Source organism: Lepidochelys kempii, chromosome 25 (genome assembly GCF_965140285.1).
Source record: "Lepidochelys kempii isolate rLepKem1 chromosome 25, rLepKem1.hap1, whole genome shotgun sequence".
Lineage (NCBI taxonomy): Eukaryota > Metazoa > Chordata > Testudines > Cheloniidae > Lepidochelys > Lepidochelys kempii.
This window is the reverse complement of record NC_136404.1, coordinates 4,871,899-4,896,804: the sequence shown is the minus strand read 5'-3', so window position 1 is coordinate 4,896,804 and position 24,906 is coordinate 4,871,899. Positions and strand designations below refer to the sequence as shown.

The 24,906-nt window shown below is 51.7% G+C and overlaps 1 protein-coding gene across 2 annotated transcripts; it reads right to left on the bottom strand.

Annotated features, from left to right (window-relative positions):
- Positions 1-63: 63 nt before the first annotated feature.
- POLE4 (DNA polymerase epsilon 4, accessory subunit) lies at positions 64-8,954 on the bottom strand. Of its 2 annotated transcripts, none has more exons than XM_073323866.2 (4): positions 8,765-8,954; positions 1,157-1,241; positions 788-829; positions 64-420 (listed from the first exon to the last, which is right to left on the bottom strand). In XM_073323866.2, the coding sequence occupies exons 1-4, from the start codon at positions 8,909-8,911 to the stop codon at positions 407-409; spliced, it is 288 nt and encodes a 95-aa protein (XP_073179967.1). In that variant the 5' UTR covers positions 8,912-8,954; the 3' UTR covers positions 64-406. The 2 variants fall into 2 exon arrangements, with proteins under 2 accessions (XP_073179967.1, XP_073179966.1); XM_073323865.2 differs by having other exon boundaries at positions 8,717-8,947.
- Between the last annotated feature and the right edge of the window lie 15,952 nt (positions 8,955-24,906).

The window sequence follows — 24,906 nt, the reverse complement described above, 5'->3', positions numbered from 1 at the left end:
AGAGAGTAACAAAAACAAGAAATACATTTCCATAAAAAAGTAACTACCCTCGGACTTCAGAGGCAGGATCACAATGCTGTTTATTACCACCAAGTTCTAAGGAGATACTAGTACAGCATGGCTATTCCGAGCTATTGCTGTGTTACACAGTGAAAGTCTGAAATGTGAGCTGGAGGTCATATTACATACAAAAATGTATGAAAAAATATGGATTTTAAATAAAGAATTATCACAACTTGAACTTTTTACAATACATTCTTGCTGAGATTTCCAAAGTAGTCTAGGAACAGAGACATCTTCCACGAAAATTTGTCTAGATTAATTTGAAAATTTCATGCCATGTCTTCCAAGGGCCACCCCACTCCGCTGACTCCTTCTTCAGGAAACTCCTTTCTTCCTGGTGAGGTCAGTCCAAAGTACCTAGAAATTCAAAAGGGGCAAAGGCAGACAGCACAGATAGACATGAACGAACAGTGGAAACTACTTTACAAGCAGCCAAGGGAAGATGCTGTAACTTATCAAAGCTTAACCAGATCACAAAATTCTAAGAACAAATCTCCCTGAAAGGTATTTCATTGCTGGTGTTCCACTTCACACCTCAATTCAATGTTTTGAATGCTGAATTTCAAATGTTACCAAGACAAGTGGCACATTTCTAGTTGGGCCACTAGCTATTACTAAACTGAAGTCAAAACAGAAAGATCTGCAAATATCTGCTCTCCCTCTGTCAATATGGAGACAATGTATGCAAAAAATTAAACCAAAATTAAACCAACCAGAAACTCACCTTCCAGAAAAGCAAACTCATCAATAACTTCAATGGCATTATCTGTAAAACAAAGTGAATTGAAAACAATTGGCATAGATAAACCAATTCAAGTGCAGAGATATTTTATACACATCAGTATATGATTTTAACAATGACTTTTTAAAAATAGGTTTATTCATTTTGGAGACTATGGGGAGGGGAAGGGGAATATTTTACAGTGTAATATTTGGCAGAAGAGAACTTTTTTCTTTTCATTTCTGGGAACAAGATAATACGGTTTTAAATCTGCACCCACAATGCCACAAAACACATGGAATCGTCTGGAAAGAGCCTTCAGTCAAATAATATTATTGACAAAGGTTAGCATAACAAAAATGGTCTTCTTACCCAAGTCTTTCCTTTGCAGAGTTTTCCTTTTTCCTTGTTGAGCATACACATAAGCATCTTTAGCTATGGTTTCAACAAACAACTCCTACAGGATGGAAGAGACAGATTGTTACAACAAGTGAAAGGTGTGACTGCAACCTGTTGTTACAAGCACAGTTGAGCTCTGAAGGATTAAAGGACAAAATTACACCCTCTCCCCCTCTAGATGCTCCCTTTCTATTGATCAGCTCTAAGAATATTCAATGAAACCTTTAAACTAGACAATTACTGCATATCAGGGACAAGTGTTATTATGGTGCCGGGGGCGGGGGGAAGGGTTGTCTTTAGAGGTCCCTGTGTATATCTGGAGATGAGGGAAAGGAGTTTCAGAGTAACAGCCGTGTTAGTCTGTATTCGCAAAAAGAAAAGGAGTACTTGTGGCACCTTAGAGACTAACCAATTTATTTGAGCATGAGCTTTCGCGAAATTTATTTGAGCATGAAAGCTCATGCTCAAATAAATTGGTTAGTCTCTAGGGAAAGGAGTGTGAGTCTTGCTTTTCTTCTCTCTCAAAACATCACACTTGAACATGCAACATACTTTTCTGATTCTGTGAAACAGTTATCCACTTTCATGGATTACTGAGGCCCATGGTTAATATTCCTACCCCAGGACCTGCAACTTGCAAAATTATGACATTTGATGATTTGAGCTTAGCAGGCTTTGCTATCCAAAGTAAGTATTTGTCAGGGATACCAGCTACCAACTGCCCATCACTGCACCTTCTGAGAGCCAGTCATATCTGCACAACTTTCAATGGACAATGTAGAATAACCTATCTATAAGTACCTCCACCTACCACCAAATGAGCTTCTTAGTTGCAGCAAATAAATACATCTTGTACTGTGCCCTGAAGTACATGGAACCCAGGCTCTGACTGATCAGAAGAGGGAACAAATTCCACAGCTAGACACTCTCCACTGCCCAGACACCAGACTACAAGAGCACAACCACTGGAACGGAGAGCAAGAGTAGCTCAGCTGATCTCATCAGGGCACAGAGAGACCATTTACAGCTTATCAATCATAACACTTGGAACTGCAACCAGAAGCAAGCTGGAATCGAGTGCAGAGCAGAGGTGTACAGTGCTCACGTCAGCCTGGTGCACTAAGAAAGTGGGTTGCCACATTCTGCACTAGCTAAAGCTCCCAAGTGCTCTTCCAGGATAGCCTTGAGAACATTATAGCAATTCTGCATGCAAGTGACAACGGATTTCTGCAGCAAAGTCTGCAACCTCCTAGACAGCACTTATAGCCACCACTATTATCTCAAATTAGGAGAGCCTGAGGTTGTGGAATTCTTTGACAAAGGGCAGACATGCACCTTTAACAGAGGGAGTAAACAACCTCCTACCAACTCTCCAGACTCTTCTCCCTTCCAGCATCCTCGAGTTCAGGCTGAGCCTTACCCAGCTCATGATCATCCAGGTCCCTATCTTGGCCAAACAAGGCAATGCAGAGGTAGCATAACCTGCTATAGGGAGATGACAGACAGGACCTTCAGCAACTGAACTGCTGAAGCATTCTGGGCTTCTACAATTTCCCTTAATGGTTTCACAAACACTAAACAGCTAAAGGAACAGGAGTACTTGTGGCACCTTAGAGACCATCTTAATTAATTAGCCTCTTACAGTTGGTATGGCTACTTCCACCTTTTCATGTTCTGTGTGTGTGTGTGTGTATATATATATATATATTTATTTTCTTACTATATGTTCCATTCTATATATCCGATGAAGTAGGCTGTAGCCCACGAAAGCTTATGCTCAAATAAATTTGTTAGTCTCTAAGGTGCCACAAGTACTCCTGTTCTTTTTGCGGATACAGACTAACACGTCTGCTACTCTGAAACTAAACAGCAAGACTGTTGTGCTCTAAAAAGAGAAAGTTTGAGACCAGGTTGTAACTGACAAGGCAAATAATAGCAAGTGGTGATTTTCTGAGCAAGGTTATAAGCACTGCTTGTTAAGGAGAGATTTATCTTGCTCCCTGAGAAGAGGCACCCACTATCCCATTCAGTATTAGATTGGCCAGCTCCCTGCTGGCTGGCAAGAGTCCATCTGACAGGCTGTCATACACCGTCCTGCAGCACGCACAGGCACTTGTTGAGCAGGACCGGTGACATTCAGCTTCAATGCTGCAAATGTGTAACCTGGCAAATCTGCTTCAGGTCTTCTGATCCAATCAGCAAATGTAACTTCTCATAAAATAAGCCCTTAAATGATTGCACCTTTATGGGTACATGTAAAGAGATTTCTATGCTCTTCTGCCACTTTTTCCACGGCACAGGAATGCAGAATTTTTATATGCTACAGTCAGATTCAGAGCAAGCTGATCATCACAGGCCTTCAAGTCAAATTATCTGCCCTAAACCATGGTAACCTGCAACAAAAATCCAGGAAGGGAGAAAAGTGCAGGCTACTCTGTCAGCCAGGAAGAATAAGTGACATTAATAAAATGAAGGAAGCTAATAGATAAGATGAGTTAAACAGGATAATTAGTGAGGGTAACTGAAAGAGAGCTGGAAGAGCCCTGAAAGAGACCATAATAAAGCCACACAAGCCTCAGCACCAATCTAAATGAAAAAGTCTCACAACCAAGACAGAAAATGGACTGACTATTGAATGAAAGCGGAAGCTGGATTATACAACCAAAATCTCTGCAAAAGGGCTGCCGGAGATATTGCTCTCCAATGGGAGCAAGTGACTGAACGAAACATTCTAAGGGTCCTACAAGGCAATTCATTCACATGCTCATTTTGGAGGTGGCATAGAGCTGCCCCACTCAAGCAGAATTGCTCCTGGAATTCTCCAGGACAGAGGCGTGCACACTGGACCGCTCCGTGGGATGGTGCAGTATGCTTCCCCGCTCTGTGTCCAGAGAGTTCTAATGGCAGCTGCAGGAGTCACTGAGTCACGCCCTGCCTACTCTTCATCACCTGTTGGGTTAGTTTGCCTCCTAGGGGATGCTAAGAAGGAAGTTATCTTAGCTCTTGCCTACATTTCCAAACTGGTCTCTTACTGCTCTGCTCCCTAACAATTCCTAGCCACGTCTCTGACAACTGCCTCCTGCCTTTAATGCTCCTGCTATGCATGGAATAACCTCCCTATTCTGGTCTGTCAAGCTACCATTCTCTTGCCATTCAAATCCATCCTAATGGCTCACTTCTTCCACAATGCCCAGAAGGAAATTAACAACATTATCACTTTTTTAAAAAAATCCTAGTCATTCCCTCTTCTGTTGTTCCCAAAGCATCCTATCTTCTCTGTGTCTCTTGTTTAAACAGTAATCTCCCTGAAGTAGAGACTGTATGAGCTCGGTGTTCCATAAAGTGTTGAGCACACAGTCAGCAGTTAAATAATAATAAATATGCCATATCCCAGGGGTCCCCAATGCGGTGCCTGCGGGCGCAATGGCACCCGCTGGGGCAGTTGTGCGTGCCCGCAGGATACCGTGCCGCCGAAATGCCGCCGCTGAGCGCAGCTGCAGAAGAACCGCCTGCCGAAATGCTTCTTGCCACTGCTGCTTCTCGGCAGCATTTTGGCGGCGGGGTGTCTGGCGCCCGCCACAGTCTTCTGGGAATAGGAATATGCTATTCCCACAGAAAGGTTGGGGACCACTGCCATAGCCTACAGCCACAGGCTTCTTATCAGATTAACGAACATCACAAGTCCGTACCTGGGGCACTGAAAGTCCCTTCTCCTGCTTCTTGTAGGATGACAGCCTCCCCACTGGATCAAGTCCAGAATTAACTTCAAATCTTAATCCTCCACTGCATCTATCATCTCAAAGTCATGTTCCTCTGGGACCCAATATTGCTGCTAGTAACAGGCAAACAGTGACAGGGGAAGCTGTACAACCTAAACAGGTTATTTTCAGTTTTGCTTTGCCATAAGAGAGGCATGGACACAGCCCATGTTGTGACACCATCCAAACTCTAGGAGGCTGTTGTGGGGTAGAGGCCAGAAGAGGGAGATTTTTTTAAGAGAGTCTTATTTTACATTGCAACCAGAGAAGTTTACTTTAGTTTCAAATTATATATGAAAAGTTCTTCCAGGGGACGTTTCCCTGAAATGCAGCTAAATGTGTTAGCAGGATCAGGCTCTGATCTGATCTGACTAAGAATCTCTTGAACACTCAAGTATCAGAGGGGTAGCCGTGTTAGTTTGGATTTGTAAAAGCAGCAAAGAATCCTGTGGCACCTTATAGACTAACAGACATATTGGAGCATGAGCTTTCGTGGGTGAATACATGTTACATCCAACGAAGTGGGTATTAGTCTCTAAGGTGCCACAGGACTCTTTGCCGCTTGAATACTCAAGGGTTTCAAAACAGTCTGGCATCTCTTATTTGGTCTTGTTTATGCGGAGACAGTGGAGAGAACTGTGCTAATTTATGCCAATAACTGGAAAGACTTGCTGCAAATAACTGATTTTGCAAATTGATGACACTGACCAATCTCAATTGAAAAAGCAGATTCTGTACCTTAAAGCGCATTTCTCTCTACTTATTTTGAGAGGGTTTTTACAATCTTGGGTATATGCTAGTAAGTGATCTGTAATGTTTTGTAAAAGTAAAAAAGTTTCAATAGTAAGAGATCTCACTGCTGCCCTATAGGTAAATCATATGTGGAAGTGACAGTTTTATGTGTGAATTATAGAGTGCAGATTAATAACACTACCTAGCTTTTATCTAGCACTTTTTGTCAGTATGCCTCAAAGCACTTTACAAATGAGATCAGTGTCATTATCCCCATTTTACAGATGGAGAAACTGAGTCACAGAGAAGTGAAGTGATTTGCTCAAGATCATACAGCAAGGCAGAGGCTGAGCTGGAGCCCAGTGGTCTGTCCACTGGGCTATACACTGAGATTATGATGGCCTGGCTCTTTGTTGCTTGTGCATGAAAATAAGCAATAATCTGAAATGGACAAGGATCTGTGGGTTACAGTGGGTCACAAATTGAATATGAGCCAATGTCATGATGCAGTTGTGAGAAAGGTGAATATCACTCTGGGGTATATTAACAGGAGCGAGGTATGTCAGACACAGGAGGTAACTGTCCCTCTCTACTCTGCACTGGTGAGGCCTCAGCCAGAGTAATACGTCCAGTTTTGGGCACCACATGTTAGGAAAGACATGGACAAATTGGAGCAAGTCTAGAGGAGAGCTACAAAAATGATAAATGGTTTAGCAAACTTGTCCTATGAGGAAAGATTAAAAAAACTGGGCATGTGAGAAAAAGCGGAGCGGGGACCCGACAAGAGTCTTCAAACATAAGGGCTGTTATAAAGAAGATCGTGATCACTGGTTCTCCATGTCCACTGAAGGTAGGACAAAAAGAACAGGAGGACTTGTGGCACGCTGGAGACTAACAAATTTATTTAACATTCTATGCATCCGATGAAGTGAGCTGTAGACCACGAAAGCTTATGCTCTAATAAATTGGTTAGTCTCTAAGGTGCCACAAGTCCTCCTGTTCTTTTTGCGGATACAGACTAACATAGCTGCTACTCTGAAACCTGAAGGTAAGACAAGAAGTAATGGGCTTAATCTGCAGCAAGAAAGATTTAGGTAGGTACTAGGGAAAACTTTCTAAACATACGGATAGTAAGAAGTGGAATAGGCTTCCAAGAGAAACTGTGCAATCCCCGTCACTGGAGGTTTTTAAGGACAGGCTGGATAGACACCTGTCAGGGATGGCCTAGGTTTACTTGCCCTGCTCAGTGCAGGGGACTGAACTTGACCACCTACGTTTCTGTGATTCTAAATTCTTCAGGCTTTGAAGCACAGAGTACTTCAGTCACCAAAGAGCACGCCAGTCAGTTTCACATTGGGGCGGGAACATGTGTTGCCTAAATGACAGCAGGACCTATTGCTGGTGACCAGTGCAAGTAACTGACCTGATGCCAAATACAATATAAATCAACGTGTATCCAAGGGCAGCGGTGACCAGCACAGCTTCACTGAAAAAAGCTAAAAGCTGCCTGGGGCAGGCAGTTCAGAAAGGGAGAGAGGGAGGAGAGGAAAGCCGCAAACAGAAGAAATAGCGGAAGAGAGTCAGAGTGTAACGCAAGAGGAAAAGCAAAGTTCAGAAATAGGACAGACCCACAGCCTCCCCGTGGGCACCCACCCCCAGCTCTGGGTGCTCCCCCCATGGGCACCCCACTTCCCCCATGAGCACCCCACCCCCACTTCTGGGTGCTCCCCCCACAGGCACCCTACCCCCACCCGTGTGTGCTCCCCCCACAGGCACCCCACCCCCACCCGTGTGTGCTCCCCCCACAGGCACCCCACTTCCCCCATGAGCACCCCACCCCACCTCTGGGTGCTCCCCCCACAGGCACCCCACTCCCCCCACACACACCCCACCCCACCTCTGGGTGCTCCCCCCACAGGCACCCCACTCCCCCCACACACACCCCACCCCACCTCTCGGTGCTCCCCCCACAGGCACCCCACTCCCCCCACACACACCCCACCCCACCTCTTGGTGCTCCCCCCACAGGCACCCCACTCCCCCCACACACACCCCACCCCAGGGTGCTCCCCCCACAGGCACCCCACTCCCCCCACACACACCCCACCTCTGGGTGCTCCCCCCACAGGCACCCCACTCCCCCCACACGCACCCCACCCCACCTCTGGGTGCTCCCCCCACAGGCACCCCACTCCCCCCACACGCACCCCACCCCACCTCTGGGTGCTCCCCCCACAGGCACCCCACTCCCCCCACACGCACCCCACCCCACCTCTGGGTGCTCCCCCCACAGGCAACCCACTCCCCCCACAGGCACCCCACCCCACCTCTGGGTGCTCCCCCCACAGGCACCCCACTCCCCCCACACGCACCCCACCCCACCTCTGGGTGCTCCCCCCACAGGCACCCCACTCCCCCCACACGCACCCCACCCCACCTCTGGGTGCTCCCCCCACAGGCACCCCACTCCCCCCACACGCACCCCACCCCACCTCTGGGTGCTCCCCCCACTGGCACCCCACTCCCCCCACACGCACCCCACCCCACCTCTGGGTGCTCCCCCCACTGGCACCCCACTCCCCCCACACGCACCCCACCCCACCTCTGGGTGCTCCCCCCACAGGCACCCCACTCCCCCCACACGCACCCCACCCCACCTCTGGGTGCCCCCCCACACGCACCCCACCCCACCTCTGGGTGCCCCCCCACAGGCACCCCACCCCCCCCACAGGCACCCCACCCCACCTCTGGGTGCTCCCCCCACAGGCACCCCACTCCCCCCACAGGCACCCCACCCCCACCTCTGGGTGCCCCCCCACAGGCACCCCACTCCCCCCACAGGCACCCCACCCCACCTCTGGGTGCTCCCCCCACAGGCACCCCACTCCCCCCACAGGCACCCCACCCCACCTCTGGGTGCCCCCCCACAGGCACCCCGCTCCCCCACCTATGGGCACCCCCCGGGCTGCCGGGCCGAGGGAGAAGGGGACGGCGGATGTGCGCCCCCCCAGCGCCCGGGCAATCGGCCCCGGACGCCCCTCACCGTGGCCCGGGCCAGGACGAACACGGCCTCCTGGCTGGCCAGGCTCACGTCAGGGTCGGCTTTGACCAGCGCCTTCACCCGGGCCAGGGGCAGCCGCGCCAGGCGCAGCGGGGCCGCGCACAGCGACCCCGAGCCCGGCTCCTCCGCGGGGGGCGCGGCCCCGGCTCCCGCCTCCGCTGCCGCCGCCGCCGCCATGCTGGACACGGGCGCCCAGCGCGCCTGCGCACCGGCCGCCCGCGCGCCCCACCGACGAGACCGCGCGTGACCTCCCCGGGAGCGCGCGCGCTTCCCCCAGGGTCCCCCGCGCGCCCCTTCAGCCCAGGCCCCTCCCCCTCGTGACTCCGGGCCCACGTGTCTCCCCCGCGGGAAGGTGGCGCGCGCAGCCCGGCCCGCTCGGGGGCCCCCGGGGGCTGCGCTGTGCGGCCTCCCCAGAGCGGCCGGCGGGGCCAGAGCAAGGGGCGGCCGGGCCGGGAGCTGGAGGGGGAGTGACCGGAGCGGGGGCGGGGCGGGCAGCGGGGGCTCCCGGGGCACCGGGGGCGGGGGCTCGGGCTCGTGGCCGGCTAACAGCCATGACAGGCCGGGGCCCTCTCGCGTTCCCCCCGAGCCCCCCCTCTCCCCCCGAGCGCCCCCCTCCCCGCGAGCGCCCCCGAGCCCCCCCGCCCCTGAGCCCCCCGAGCGCCCCGAGCCCCCCCTCTCCCCGAGCCCCCCCGCCCCTGAGCCCCCCGCCCCCTCCCCGAGCGCCCCCGAGACCCCAGTGCCCCTGAGCCCCCCCTGCCCCCGAGCCCCCTACCCGAGCGCCCCCGAGCCCCCAGTGACCCCCTCGCCCTCTGTGGCTGGAGCCCCGAGTGCCCCCGAGCCCCCTCGCCCTCTCCCCGAGTACCCCCGAGCCCCCTGCCCCCTCCCCGAGTGCCCCCGAGTGGCGCCGAGTGCCTGAGCCCTGAGACCCCAGTGCCCCCGAGCCCCCCCCTGCCCCCTCCCCGAGTGCCCCCAAGCCCTCTGTGGCCAGAGCCCCGAGTGTCCCCGAGCCCCCCCCGAGCTCCCTGCCCCCTCCCCGAGCCCCCAGTGCCCCCGAGCCCTCTGTGGCCAGAGCCCCGAGTGTCCCCGAGCCCCCCCCGAGCTCCCTGCCCCCTCCCCGAGCCCCCAGTGCCCCCAAGCCCTCTGTGGCCAGAGCCCCGAGTGTCCCCGAGCCCCCCCCCGAGCTCCCTGCCCCCTCCCCGAGCCCCCAGTGCCCCCGAGCCCTCTGCGGCCGGAGCCCCGAGTGCCCCCAAGTGCCTCCACCCCCGAGCCTCCTGCCCCCTCCCCGAGCGGCCCTGAGCGCCCCCGCCCCCGAGCCCTCTGCGGCTGGAGCCCCGAGTGCCCCCAAGCCCCCCTGCCCCCTCCCCGAGTGCCCCCGAGACCCCAATGTCCCCGAGATCCCTGCCCCCTTCCCCGAGTGCCCCCGAGCCCCACGTGCCCCCGAGCCCTCTGTGGCCGGAGCCCCGAGTGCCCCCGAGCCCCCTGCCTCCTCCCCGAGCCCCCAGTGCCCCTGAGCACCCCTGAGCCCTCTGCGGCCGGAGCCCCGAGTGCCCCCGGGCCCCCCCGCCCCCGAGACCCCAGTGCCCCTGAGCCCCCCGCACCCCCAGTGCCCCCGAGCGCCCCCGCCCCTGAGACCCCTGCGGCCGGAGCCCCGAGTGCCCCCGAACCCCCAAGCGCCTCCGTCCCCGAGCCCCCTGCCCCCTCCCCAAGTGCCCCCGAGCCCCGAGCACCCCCGAGCCCTCTGCGGCCGGAGCCCCGAGTGCCCCCAAGCGCCTCCGCCCCCGAGCCCCCTGCCCCCTCCCCGAGCACCCCTGAGTCCCCCGCCCCCCAAGCCTCCTGCGGCCGGAGCCCCAAGTGCCCCCACCCCACAGGGCAGAAGGAGCCCCCGCTGGCCCCACCCCTGGGCTGGCCTGAGCACTGCCCCGGCCACACCCCAAGCTCCAGAGCGGAACGGGGGAGCTGAACCCCGGCTTGCCTCAGAGGAGGGGGGCACAGCCTGGAAGGGGCCACAGCCTAGGTTAGGGAAGGCTTAGCCTTCCCTGGCCTGTGATACCCGGCCCCCCCTGCTTTTAGCCTTCACAACATCCCCAGCCAAGGGGTTCCCCAGGATGTCTGTGCCTTGTGTGAAGCACTTCCTGAGGTTTGCTTTAAACCTGCTGCCGATTCATGTCATTGGGTGACCCCTAGTTCTTGTGTTATGAGAAGGAGTAAATAACACTTCTCTAGTCACTTCCTCCACCCCAGTCATGATTTCATAGACCCCTTTCATAGTGCCCCCAGGTCGTCTGTTTCTAAGATGAAGAATCCCAGTTGTCATAGGGAAGCTGTTCCAGCTATCCAATCCTTTTTGTTGCCCTTCTCTTTACATTTGTTAATTCTAATTATTTTTTAGATGGGGCGACCAGAACTGCCCACAGTGTTCGAAGTGTGGGCATACCGTGGATTTATGCAGTAGCATTATGATTTTTTTTGTTTTCTTATTTAGCCCTTTCCTCATGGGTAGCGGATGGAGCCCCACTTCGGGGAGGCTAGCCTCTGGCTCCACCCCTTGCGCCCCCCTCCCCTGCAGCCGGAGCCCCGATACCCCTGCCTGCCCCACATCCCTCTCCCTGAGACCCCCTCCTCGGCCCGAGACTCCCCTCTGTGGTCAGACCCCGAGACCCCCTCCCTCTGTGGCCGAAGACTGCCCTGCCACAGCCCAAGCCCCGAGACCTCCTCCCCGCCCCCCCGCAGCCAGAGCCCTGAACCCCCCTGACCTCCCTCTGTTGCCAGAGCCCTCTGGCCCCCCGAAGCCTGAGCCCATCTCCAGGGCTGGAGCCCCAAGACCCCCTGCTCCTCCCCCACAGCTGGAGCCCTGAGACTCCCTGCCCTGCCTCCTGCAGCCAGAGCCCCAAGACCCCCACACCCCCATAGCCCAAGCTCCAAGACCCTCTCCCTGCTCTGCGGCTGGAGCACAGCCCTGAGACCCTCCTCTGCAGCTGGAGCCCCGAGAACCCCTCCATGGCTGAAGCCTCGAGACCCCCCTTCTCCCCCATGGCTGGAGTCCCTCCCGGTCATCACAACCCAACTCTCTAGACTTCAAGTTCTAATAAGTGAATCCTGCATTACTGTCTCCTGTTTCTTCCTATCCTTGCAACAAAGCCCGTTGCCAACTGTGTCCACATATCTATTCAGGGGACACCATCACAGGGCCTAATCACATCAGCCACACTATCAGAGGCTTGTTTACCTGTGCATCCACCAATGTGATATATGCCATCATGTGCCAGCAATGCCCCTCTGCCATGTACATTGGTCAAACTGGACAGTCTCTATGTAAAAGAGTAAATGGACACGAATCAGATGTCAAGAATTATAACATTCATAAACCAGTCAGAGAACACTTCAATCTCTGGTCACTCGATTACAGACCTAAAAGTGGCAATTCTTCAACAAAAAACTTCAAAAACAGATTCCAAGGAGAGACTGCTGAATTGGAATTAATTTGCAAACTGGATACAATTAACTTAGGCTTGAATAAAGACTGGGAGTGGATGGGTCATTACACAAAGTAAAGCTATTTCCCCTTGAAAAGGAGTACTTGTGGCACCTTAGAGACTAACCAATTTATTTGAGCATAAGCATCCGATGAAGTGAGCTGTAGCTCACGAAAGCTCATGCTCAAATAAATTGGTTAGTCTCTAAGGTGCCACAAGTACTGCTTTTCTTTTTGCGAATACAGACTAACACGGCTGCTACTCTGAAACCTATTTCCCCTTGTTTATTTCCCCTCCTACTGTTCTTGTAAAGTGCTGGAAATGGCCCACCTTGATTATCACCACAAAAGGTTCCCCCCACCACTCTCCTGCTGGTAATAGCTCACCTTTCCTGATCGCTCTTGTTACAGTCTGTATGGAAACACCCATTATTTCATGTTCTCTGTGTATATAAAATCTCCCCACTGTATTTTCCACTGAATGCATCCGATGAAGTGAGCTGTAGCTCACGAAAGCTGATGCTTAGATAAATTTGTTAGTCTCTAAGGTGCCACAACTCCTCCTGTTCTTTTTCCTAACAACAGGATCCCCTCCCCCAGAGGGGTGTCCTCAGTGAGCAAGGATACCATGACAACATTAGGAAGAAGGGTCCCAACCGTGAGATCAGTTCCCGCTGTTCCAGCTTGATGTTCTCCTTCCCTGAGGCTTTCATCCTCCCCAACAGCACAGAGGCTGCCAGACTGGGACTGGGCCCGCTCTGCTGTGTCCTGGAAAGTCTGGTCTGTCTCCCTGAGCTCCTCTGGTTCAGCCCATATTCAGCCTCTGAGGGCCAGGAGCTGCGTGCACCAAATGCACACATAGACCACCTGCCCACAAGGCAGGTGCTTGAATATGCTGCATTCAGTGCATATCCCCCACCCTGTTGCTGGCCATCTGCTTATATTATTTTGACTCGTGCAGGGTTTTTGTTCGTTTCTTAATTCTTTGTTTTTAAGGGGGATATTGGGCTAAGTTTAGCATATGTTTGTTAGGTGTGTCTGGCTCTCATGCACCCTCAAAATTCCCTTGCAAAATTCCCATTTGCTGCTCCACTGGTCACTTAGGAGCTGACTTTTTAAACCCCTCTTCTTCCTGAGTTAGCCCCACCCCTCCTCAAGGGTCCCTAAAGGGAATAGGGATCAAAGGATGCTGGGCTAGGTAGGGTAGTATTTTCTGCATTTTACAGATGGGGAAACTGAAGCACAGATGGATTAAGTGACTTGGCCAAGCTCATATAGGAAATCTGTGGTAGAGCAGGGAGTTGCACCCTGAGCTCCCGAGTCCTAAAGTCTCTGGGTCTGTCTACACAGCAGTTTGGAGTGAGTGGGAGTGAGCCTACTAGCCGGGGTTTGACAAACTCGAGCTAGCAGGGCTAGTGCTGTTGACACTCTAAAAACAGCTGCTCTGACACTTAGGGGCTGGGGTGGGTTTCAGAGCCCGAGCTCCAGCCTGAGGTGCAACTTCAGCTATTTCTAGAATGCTAGTGTGAGCCCCACAAACCTGTCTGTTGACCCAGATGGGGAGGCTTGTGTCTGCTTGCTCCAAAGTGTAGACATACCCTTAACCCCAAGGCCATCCTCTTCCTAAAGTTCATGGGGTGTTCTCTGCATAGAGCTCAGATGGCAGACCAGGGCTTGCCTCCTGCTTCGGAAGCCCATTCGTTCCCTGCCCTCTTGGACCCCGTGTACAGCTGCCGCCTCTGAGACAGCAAAACTGGCCACTGGCCACCCCGCAACAAGAAGAATGGTCTTAGTGCTGACCATAGCGAATTATTACTAACATGTTTAGAGAGCCAGTTTACACACAGGTTTCAGAGTCGCAGCCGTGTTAGTCTGTATTCGCAAAAAGAAAAGGAGGACTTGTGGCACCTTAGAGACTAACCAATGTATTTGTAAGCAGAGTCAGGATGAGCTCCACCCTGACATCTGGTGGTGAGGTGTGGCAAGTTGTGGAAAAGAACTTCAGGGGCTGATCTCATTTGCATAGGCACACCCACCCCACCTAGCATGAGCCCATAGCTGCCCAAATGGTCACTTTGGCTGCTGTGGGATCCCCAGTGTCTCTGTTATTGGGTCAGGAAGAATAAATTGTTATTACCCTGACTATGGGAACTGTGCTTGGAACTGTACTGGGCCTTTTGTTATGATGGAGGGACTCACCACCAACTAAGCAGCACTCGCTAGGCAAGGATCATGGGTTCCAAAACCCAGTGAATGGAGAGAGGCTGGGGATAGGTATTAATGCTTGGTGGTATGGCCTCCCCCTGGTGAGGGCCTTACATGCTAATTGCACTTCCTCCTCTCTCCACTGTGGAATATCAGAGCTAATTTTGATTCCATTGGGAGTCTAGTTACAGGCTGCTGAGCTGAATTCACTTTGGGCTGACGGTGCACCAGCACTGGGGCTCCCCTACTACAAGCTGAATTCACCTAAGAGCTGAAATCCCTGAGCGTTGTGTTAAGTAGGCGGGGGAGCCTGAAGAGATATGGTGGAGGAGTTTGCAAGGAGTGCTGGAGTGCCTTGTGGACAGGCTGGGGGAGCAGTTTGTAGGACAGTGGGAGCTGCTGGTGGGATGCGGAGCGGAGCAGTTCGTGGGACGGCGGGAGCTGCTTGTGGGGAGCAGAGCCGAGCGGAGCGAAGCAGTTCGTGGGGCAGCTGGCGGGGCGGAGCGAAGCGAAGGCCTATGGAGCTGTGGGGCGGTCAGTTTCAGATCATGTAAGGTGCCCCTTACCTCTCTCTCTCTCCCCCTGCCCCCCAGTTGGGAGGTGAAGCTCTGCAGATAAACTTTCGAACTCTGGGGCTGCCCTGACCAGGGACAGAGACTTTTGGGCCACTGGACTTTTGGCACTTTGGGGGATTTGGGGTTGCTGGACTCAAGAACCAAAGGGAAAGGACACGCCCCAGTTTGCTTGAGGTGCGTTTTTTTGCTCATGGGTTGTGTTATGAATCCTGTGGGTGGTGTTTCCCCAACATAATGCCACACTGTTTCTCTCTGTTATTAAAAGGCTTTTTGCTACACTCAGACTACGTGCTTGCGAGAGGGGAAGTACTGCCTCTTGGAGGCGCCCAGCGGGGGTGGTATATATTTGTCCCAGGTCACTGGGTGGGGGCTCAAGCCGGTTTGCATTGTGTTATTGGAATGGATCCCCTAGATATTGAACCCGGCCTTTGTTGCTGCCAACTCTGACGGGCAGAAGGGTTACATATTTGAGCATAAGCTTTTGTGGACTAGAGCTCACTTCATCGGATGCATTCAGGTTCCTAATGGTCAGGGCTACAAGAGGAGGGTATAACAGTTCTTCATTTTAGGGTAACTTTGTTTTCTGTGGGTCTCTTGTTGTTCTTGTGCTGCTCCTTGGGGTGTTTCCAATGCTTGGCATTGTGCAATAATAAACTAGTGCCCAGGGCTCTATCTTGGTGGAGAAAGGCCATTTGAGATGTTTTCTGGAGCTGAGGCAATACTTAAAGCACATGTTCAGTGCTTTGTTAAATTGTGATCTTAATGCTGTTGAGCACCATGGGTCAGATATTTAGGGAGCTAAAGATGCAGATTGGTGCTCAATGGGGTTTTCAAAAGCAGCTAGGCATCCCACATGGCGCTTTAAAAATCTGCCCGTCTCCTCAGAGTTTTCATCTCCGGACTGGACTACAGATGCCAGAATTACCTTGGGCCCTAGTTACAGCGATTTTCCAATTGCAACTTCTCAGATCCTTTCTTTCCAGTAATTCATTAAAATATAAACCTCAGGGAACAGGAATAAGCATATGAAAACCAGCAATATTTCATAGTAAAGCCCCTTGGAGGGCGGGGGAAGGAAAGTATTTCCAGTATTTGGGGAAGGGCCTCACTTTATTTTCCACTGAATGCATCCGATGAAGTGAGCTGTAGCTCACAAAAGCTTATGCTCAAATAAATTGGTTAGTCTCTAAGGTGCCACGAGTACTCCTTTTCTTTTTACACTCAATTGGTGTATTTTGCTGTTGTTTTATCATTTTTCTTAGCTTATCCTAACATGGCACCGCCATCCAGACTACAGGCCTGTACACTGTCGAGAGCTTAAATGTGCTCAAGTGAAAAAAAAGCGGGCACTTTAAATCTTTTAACCAGCAAGGTGGTATAGCCACCAGCCAGCTGGCAACTGCCCTGCTCCACAACTCTCCATAAGCCTTCCCATCCCCCACTTTTGGCACATTCCAACCTCTCACTGTTGCTAGAACCCCCAGTCCAGTGCTAGGTCACTCACACAGCACGTATTATTTGTTTCCCAAATGTCAGTTAATGTGTCCGACCCCACAGAGGCAGGGCAGTACTGTTACCCCCCATTTTGCACAGAGAACTGAGGCTCAGTGAGATTAAGATCAGAAGCAGGTGACAGTTGCAGCTGATCTGTTTTAACTGTTTCAACCAATATCCCATAGGAAGTCTCTGGTAAGCCAGGGACAGAGCCCAGATCTCAAGGGGAGCAGGTGTATGAAGCTACTTCCTTGATCACAAACAAGATCATCCCTTTCCTTCCTATAGGCCTTTTCCTTGGTCATTGCACTGACGTTATTCATAGGTAGCTATTTGCTATCTGCAGTGTGTCTCGGTGCTTCAGAGAAGTGAGTATGCCGGGTTGCTCTACTGTGCACACAAGGTGGCCTGTGGGAAGAGTTATTTTGCTCTGGGCGAGTCCTTGATTCTGCTTCAAGCTGTCAGGTACTTGCCCTACCTGTTCACAGAACGATCTGACTTTTTGGGTAGGTTTTAGAAGATGCAAATCTGCAAATCCGCTTTTAAGCAAAATCTGCTTTAACAGAATTGACAAAAAAAAAGTCCTGATGTGGAACCATACTGTCCCCTCATGGATCAGCAGCAGGGTTTAAATAGAGGCCCTCAGATTTACATCGCAGACAGGTACCCTTCGAGCTGGCATACACTTTGCTCGTGAGCTAAGCGATTATTTGCTCAACAGCAGTAAAAAGGGGTTGGAATCAGGATTCCTGGGTTCTGCTCCTGGCTATGGGAGGAGAATGAGGTCTGGTGTTTAGAACAGAGAATGAAAACAAGGCCTAGCACATTCATTTCAAAAGGCAGTGTAGCTATGCGGAGGAGACTGGAGTCTGCCATATTTAAGACCTTCCAGCTCTACCAACAGTGACTTTCGGCAACTGCTCTAAAATGGGGGAAAGGATAACGGAGGACCCTAAGGCAGCGCGATAACAATAGATGACTGTGAGCTCACATTATCATTACATGACAGCATTAGGGGAGGCAGCATGGTCCAGCAGTGCATGTGCTAGGCTGGGACTCCAGATACCTGAGTTCTTTCCCTGGTTGTGACACTGCAAAGTCACTTAATGTTTCTCTATCTGTAAAACAGGGGCATTGATACTGGCCTCCTTTGGAAAATGCTGTGTTACCATCCCCTCAGGAACAACTCCCTGCCCTGGCAACACAGTTGCTGATCGCGAATGCCTTGTGCTCTCTGCAAATCTCATGATGCTCTGAGGAGCAGGAGCAGTGCATTCAGTTTGGCCATTGTAATACTATATGACTCACTAACAAAACTTGTCCAGATAGTCACCCACAGGAGTGTAACCATCTCCCTGTAGTATAAAGAGAGAACCTGAGACATGAGGCATGGTATAAGGGGCCTGAAGTGACGCCTAAGGCCTGAACTAAAGTCAGGCCCTGCTGATATAAAGCAAAGTTAGCAAGAGTCAGGCCCTGTTATAAAACAGATGCCTGTTTACAGGTGCACTGTCTGGCACAGGAACTTGGCAACAACATGGCTTCGTTCCAAAACCACACTAGATATTTACATAAACACATTCCAGAAGGGTGGTACCAGGACACCCTGATACAAGGTTATGGTATAAACACACTCCCCAAAGATAATACAGGACACACTGACCCCTCCTAAAGAGATAGTAGGATGACAGGGTGATGGCTGGAGATGTTTTGATCGAGCCAACATGCACAAGGTAAAGGGTGGGAACTAACCACATCAGAGGGGCAATATGTAACTTGGTTGTATCAGCATAAAAAGGGGCCACAGAGGGGGTGTCTTTGTCTGGCCTAGTGGGGAGCAGAAGATCCTGTCGCTCACTGAGCGGAGTCCATTGTCACGGGCATACACGTATTAGTGGCCCCATAGAGTCTGCCAGGTACTAGTACTGTGCTTTCTCAGCAATAAACCTGGCTGAGCACCTTCGCTACTAAACCAAGTCTGTGGCCTTCTTGGGCAGTTCAATCAAGATCAGCTGTACGGGCTGTCTGCGCAGAGCTGGTGCAGCACATGGAGAGAACACACGCAGCCAACAACTGATAACACATACTTCAACTTCAAATCAATATAAAGTTCTTACATCCAAAGGAGAGCTAAGGGAAGAACTGAGGGTTTGGTTTGATGGCTGAACTGAAAAATCGAGAAAAAATTTGGTTAGTCACAAAACAAAACGGAATTTTTAAATTTTTTCTTGACAAAATGAAATAATTCAGGTCAAAGGAAACACTGTGAATGTTGTCTTGAAATGAAATGCCAACATTTTCTACAAAAGTTTCAAAGTGGTTTGTTTTGAAAATGTCAACACAAAGCATCCTGACATTTGCAATTTTGGTTTGGGGGTTTTTTTTCAGATGAACTATTTGCCAAAGTTGACCCAAATTTGCCAATAATTTTGGACCCTGAAAGATGCATTTTTTGGAGTGAAATTTCTATTTGCCAGAAAACAATTGTCCAACTCTACTCCAAAGAACCAAGGCTGTGTAGCTACGCCCAGCTCAGTGTCAGCAGGACCCGGTGCTACCACTCTGGCACCGACTGAAGCTAGGTCAGAAAGAGCTGCTCCCCCGCCCCTCGCTGCTTTTCATACAGACCACAACTACTTCCTGAAGTTAGACAGTCGCTTGTCACGCACCTGGCAAAAGCCTTTGGTTTCAAGATGCAGTGAAGGCAGAGGGTGATCAGGCTACATACAAATGCTGGATCCCAACCTCCCACGGGCAATTCTGCGTGAGGACATTTGAATCTACATGGAGAGAGGGAGAGAAGCAAGCGCGTGGTGACAGAAAATGGTGAGTAATTTACTGTGTCTGAGTTGTTCACACCTGGTCTCTGAGGAACACAAGGGCAGGAGAACAGGACACAGCCATTCCTCCATAGCAGTAGGAAAGATGGAGTGTCTTATTGCCAGCCAGACACAGCAAGAGCAACACAGGGTGAGCCTTGCTCCAGGTCAGAGGAGCAGCAAAAAGCATTGTGCAACACATCCCCGTGGACAGTAGGACTTTTGCATTTGTCCAATGTGGTGCACAAAGAACCACCAGAGGATATCAGATTGCTTTGCAGTGTGAGATGTAAACCAGATGGGGATCACTTCACTCAGCACTGAAATGCAGCCGCCTTCTGGTCAAACCCAGAAGCTGGATAGAGGCACACAGCGACACTAAACAAACTAGGTCAAGATGTGATGTCTTTTTCAAAGCTACACTCTAGTTCAATCACAAGCTGTTGGGCTCGATGCAGGAATCACAGGGCAAAACTGGCTTGTGCAGGGCATCAGACTAGTACAGGGGTTCTCAAACCGGGGGTCGGGACCCCTCAGGGAATCGCAAGGTTATTACATGGGGGGTCGCGAGCTGTCAACCTCCACCCCAAATCCTGCTTTGCCTCCACCATTTATAATGGTGTTAAATACATAAAAAAGTGTTTTTAATTTATGGGGGGGGGGGTTGCACTCAGAGGCTTGCTAGGTGAAAGGGGTCACCAGTAAAAAAGTTTGAGAGCCACTGGACTAGAAGATTGGGTCCCTTCTTGCTTTAAAATCTATGAAAGCAGAGAAGATTACTGTACACGAGTGACACCAAAGAGGCATTTAGGGAGGTAGAATACAACAACCTGAGTTGGAATTTGATCGGGATATGGGGGTATCAGCAGCTTTAGTTCATAACTGGACTTTTTTCCATCCTTTTTTTTTTTTTTTTGGAATTCATGAAATGGCTGCAAAATGGACATTGGCGTGGTTCAAAAAGCAATTCTGGGTCAAATATTCGCACTTGTGAATCTTGAAAAAGCTGGTTTATACAGTTGCTTCTTCAGAAGCCACCTGGCCTGTGGGGGAAGTAAAGACTTGGAGGACAGATGCCACGTTCTGTCTCCATCTGTGCTACTGCTGGCCCGTAACAATACTCATCTTGCAACTGCTGGGGATAGTGGCTACTTCCGTGCCTGCTCCCCTTGATGCCAAAGAAAGCTGGGAGTGCTCCCGGCTTTAGAGATCAGGCAACTCATTTAGGTGCCTACATTTAAGCACTCAAGTTTTAAAATTTTGCCTTTATCTTCTTTGTGTCCAATCCCCCATCTGTAAAACTAAATCATGTACAAGTACAAAGTACAATTTAAGTCTGGGAGTAGCAGGGGGAAGAGCAAAGAGCTTTGGGAGAGCAAATCCAAACGTGCTGATTAGCTGTTTTGTAAAGGGACAAAATAGGTATTGCACGGGCTGGGAAATGACTGGTGGGCGGCTCACGGGATGACCCCTTTGTGGGGATGCGGTCCATGCTATACAAAATTTACAATACAAGCTTTACAAAATTCCAACTACATTACACCTGCTTTTCTCTGGCATGCACTAGTTTGGCAGTGCTACCCCAAAAGCAATCAAGGCAGCCATTCCCCGGGGATTTCCAACACAGAGGTTTCTAGGCCATTTGGGCAGCTCTGAAATGCTGTTGTAGAGGCCAGCCCCTCACTGGTGCAGTTACTAGCCTGCCTCACTTCACAGTGTGAGCTCAGCACAATACTAACCGCACAGGAAACTCACCAGGCACTGCTCTGAAAAGCGTGGGGAGCTCCTCCCACACAAACACAGGACTCGCTCTCCCAGATGGCGGTGACAGCGAGGGCAAGGTGACGAGCAGAGGCATGCAACTGGGACTGCCTCTGCCTACAGCTGCAGCGGTCACTAGTGAGGCCATGGTTCCCAAATGGCAGCCTAAGCTGACACCCTTGAGTCAGGCTATTGCACCTGCCAGGCTTTGCAAAGAAAAATGCAACTGGGGTACAAGTGAGCTGCCTGCTAGAGCCATGGCCAGTCAGCTGCACCCAGGAGGGAATTTTTCAAAGGGCTGTGTGACCCAAGGGATGCACCTAAGAGCAAGCGGGTTTTAGGGCACAAATACTTTGCACTGGAAATTGCACTTGTAATAGGGTGCAGCCGACACCAGCAACTCTGCATTACCTGTCCAGAGAGGCCCAGTCACGCAGCAGCCAACGTCTCCAGGCAGCAGCGGGCTCTCGGTTCACACGGCAGCCAGGCTGACAGGTTCCCTGGGAATCGCTTTGCAGCAAGATGGTCCCAGAGGGACCAGGAGCAGGATGGAGAGGGAATGTGGCTGTCTCCTGACTCCCCTCATTTTGCCATTGACTTCGATTGGGGTTGGGAGCAGGACTGGGCCCTTTGCTCCCTTCCAAACCCTGTGCAGTGTCTGGATACTAAATTCTACTCTTCGCTCTGTTGGTGTCAGCGTGAAGTAACCCCACGGGGTCAGAGTGCCCCTCCCATTGGAACCCCTTCGGAGGGCACCGCGGGAGAAGGAACAGAGGAGAAAAACTCCCCGAGAGTGACCCCTGGAGCTTCTCCAGGTTGTTCTGTTGGGGGCTGGGTGTTTATCTTTGCCCCCATCCGCAGAACAAGCAGGAGGTTCAACCCTGAGATTATTCAGCCACTGCCATCAGCATCGAGGCCCCGTGGCTCCGCAGCTGCGCCAGGGCCCCGTTGGCTGTTTGGACTGTAGGCTCTTTCTCTCCAGTTTTGTGCCGATCCTTACGTAATGGGACCTCTAGTTGTTACTATAATACAAAGAATGATCGTTTGCCAGGTGGGATGTGAAATGTTTGTGGTTTCAATTAATTTTACTCCATGGACATTGTCAGGGTGATTGCCTAGAACTGTCCTTAATGATCCTCAGACACATGTGGAAATGAACGTTGTCTATTCTGTCCTAGGAAGGAGAACGTGTTAAGCACCTACGGGCCAAGTTCCAAGGGAACAGGCAAAAATTCTCTGAAATGAGCAACAGGCCAGGGAGTCAGCTTGCAGCCTCACTTGCAAAGGAGGAGACACACGCACTTAAACCTGGATCTGAGAGGGACCAATCTACTAAATTACCCAAAACCAGGAGGATGGGTTTGAAAAATGCTCCTTTGTGTCAGGATGACGTTCCAGGCTTGGGGCCCCTTTGTGAAGACCCAGCATGGGTGGCTAACTCCAAGGATGGAAATGCTATGGAATCCAGCCTCCACGCAGCCGTTCTGCAAACAGGAATACGAGAGGCACCCCCTGAACAAAAGGGCACAAGGTGGAATTCAAACCTTCCTGAGAGAAGCCGGACTCAGCAGACCTGGCCACTGATCAAACATGCTAGGAATCAAGGGGTAAATGCTGGTGCCCCCCTGGTTCCTGCCAAAGGGACAGCTGTCCCATCCCTACTGGACTCTCCAAGAAGCATACCAGAGAAATGGCAACCTAAGGTTCCTAAGAGAAAGCCGCTGCCACATGCAACAGCACTGGGAGTCAAGCCAATGAAACCCCAGCGCCCTCCTGAGGTGGATCTAGAGGGGTTCTGGAAGGCTGCTGCTATCAGAACACATGCTTATCCTGCACCAGAGCCAGGGAGAGGCATGAGGCATGGTATGTACAAGAGTACTTTGGTTACATGCGAACCTCCAGGCAGCTAGAGGAGAGCGGCCCTGCAGGATGGGGAGTCACTAGTGCAGGAAGGAAAAGCTGCTGAATTAGGATCTGGAATTCCTTTGAGTGGAAGGGAAAGATGCGGTTCTGGGAAAGAAGAGGCAGGTTTTATAAACATAACAGGATGGGGGAAGAACTAGAGAGGAAGTCGATCCATTAATAAATGAGAAGATGGAGGAAATTAATGAGGACTCAGAAATTACTGAGATGCTGTGCTTGTTTTTGCCTGTAGCAAAAGAAAGACCAGAATGGTGCCTAGTTAGGAAGTGAGCTGGAGAGAGCTGCTTACACACTGGTTGGCTTAGGTAGGGTTACCATACACTGGTATTTTCCCGGACATGTCTGGCTTTTTGGTTCTTAAATCACCATCCAGGAGGAATTTTTAAATATCTAAAAACATCCGGGATTTTGCCATTATTATTTTTCCCCAAAGAAGAGTTGATCATTCAAGAAAGAGAGTGAATGTTGATTACTCAAGAGAGTGCCCGTTTTTTCCCCCTAGCTCCCAGTGCTTGCGCCACAGAACAGCTGTTTTGTGTGGCTGGGAGGGAGAGGGGAGAAGGGAGAATGCGGTGTGCTCAGGGGAGGAGGCGGGGCCAGGGCGGGGATTTGGGGAAGGGGTCCAATGGGGCAGGGAGGGGTCAGAGTTGGGGCGGGGACTTTGGGGAAGGGGTTGGAATGGGGGCAGGAAAAGGGTGGAGTTGGGGCAGGGGCAGGAGAGGGTGCGAGCAAATCCCTCTTCCCCCGCCCCATGGAGTGTCCTCCTTTTTGAATGTTCAAATATGGTAACCCGAGCTTAGGAAACTAATGAACTTCTCTGTAGCTGGCAGTAACTCACCAGGAACAATCTCCCCCCCCAGACAGCCCTGCATGCTCTCTGATACTTTTGTGTAGCGGGTAGAATTGGGAAGGGTACTCTGAGCCAGCAGGAGCATCCGAGTGGGGCCCAGACAGTTGTCATGTTCCTGCTTTTTGTGTCCAGCCTGAATTGCCAGAAGCCACCTTTGGTATTAATGACTGCAAAGACTTTTGTGTTGGCTCAGTCTGGCAACACTCCTCCCCACGTAGGCAGGGAACAGTGCTCTGCTGAGGTCCTCAGGGACTAAGCAACTTGCATAAGATCACTGCCCTGCTGATCTTAGCTCTTTTCACAACCCCCTCATTCCACAAGCTTGCTGGGGGCTTTGCTCTCCTTCGCACTGCTCTGAAGGATGGACGTTGGGCCCTTTAGCCAGTTCGTGCTCCGTGTCTTACACTTGGGGCCGGGACGCTGGAGCCTGTGTAGAAGTGGTGGTACCACGGGTGCCCGAGCTGTGGCCTTGCCCCCTGCTCCCCCTCTTCCCCCAGGGCCCTGCCCCTTGGCCAGGCCGGAAGCCAGAGGCTGGCCATGGCAAGAGCCACCCAGGGAACCAGAGCTGCTGTGCGGAGCCCTGAACCCTCGACCTGCGCTGGGCACTGGGGTGCCTGAGAGCAGACCCCGACCCGTGTCTCCACTCCCAAAGGTGTGCCGCCCAGCTTCTCAGCTTTCCTACCATGAAGCACAGCAGCCCCTGCTGCCACTCTGCGCCTGCCCAAGGCAGCTACACCCATGTTAAAAAGTGGACAGGCATGGCCCTGCAACCTCCCGATTCTGGCACCCCTGACTTGGGGCCCTCCTCTGAACTGCACTCTGCTGGTCTCAGGTACTTCCGGCCTCCATTGCTGTAACATCTGAGCACATCACAGTCATTCATATATTTATCCTCGCTACATCCCCTGGGGTAGTGCAGTACTGTTATGGCCCTTGTACAGGTGGGGAAGGCAAGCAAAGAGAGAGTGAGTGACTTGTGTAAGGTCACACAGACCCTATGTGGGGGAAGCAGGGAATCAAACCCTGTTCTTATGAGTGTTAAGGGGTGCCCCTAAACACTGAGCCTAAATCCA

What these genes read in the sequence shown, in the direction of transcription:
- POLE4 (XM_073323865.2), bottom strand. Translation starts at nt 8,911, where the DNA reads ATGGCGGCGGCGGCGGCAGCGGAGGCGGGAGCCGGGGCCGCGCCCCCC. An exon ending in TCGTCCTGGCCCGGGCCACG is followed by an intron (nt 1,242 to 8,716) that starts GTGAGGGGCGTC and finishes TCCATCCTGTAG; the next exon opens with GAGTTGTTTGTTGAAACCAT. An exon ending in TCTGCAAAGGAAAGACTTGG is followed by an intron (nt 830 to 1,156) that starts GTAAGAAGACCA and finishes TTTGTTTTACAG; the next exon opens with ATAATGCCATTGAAGTTATT.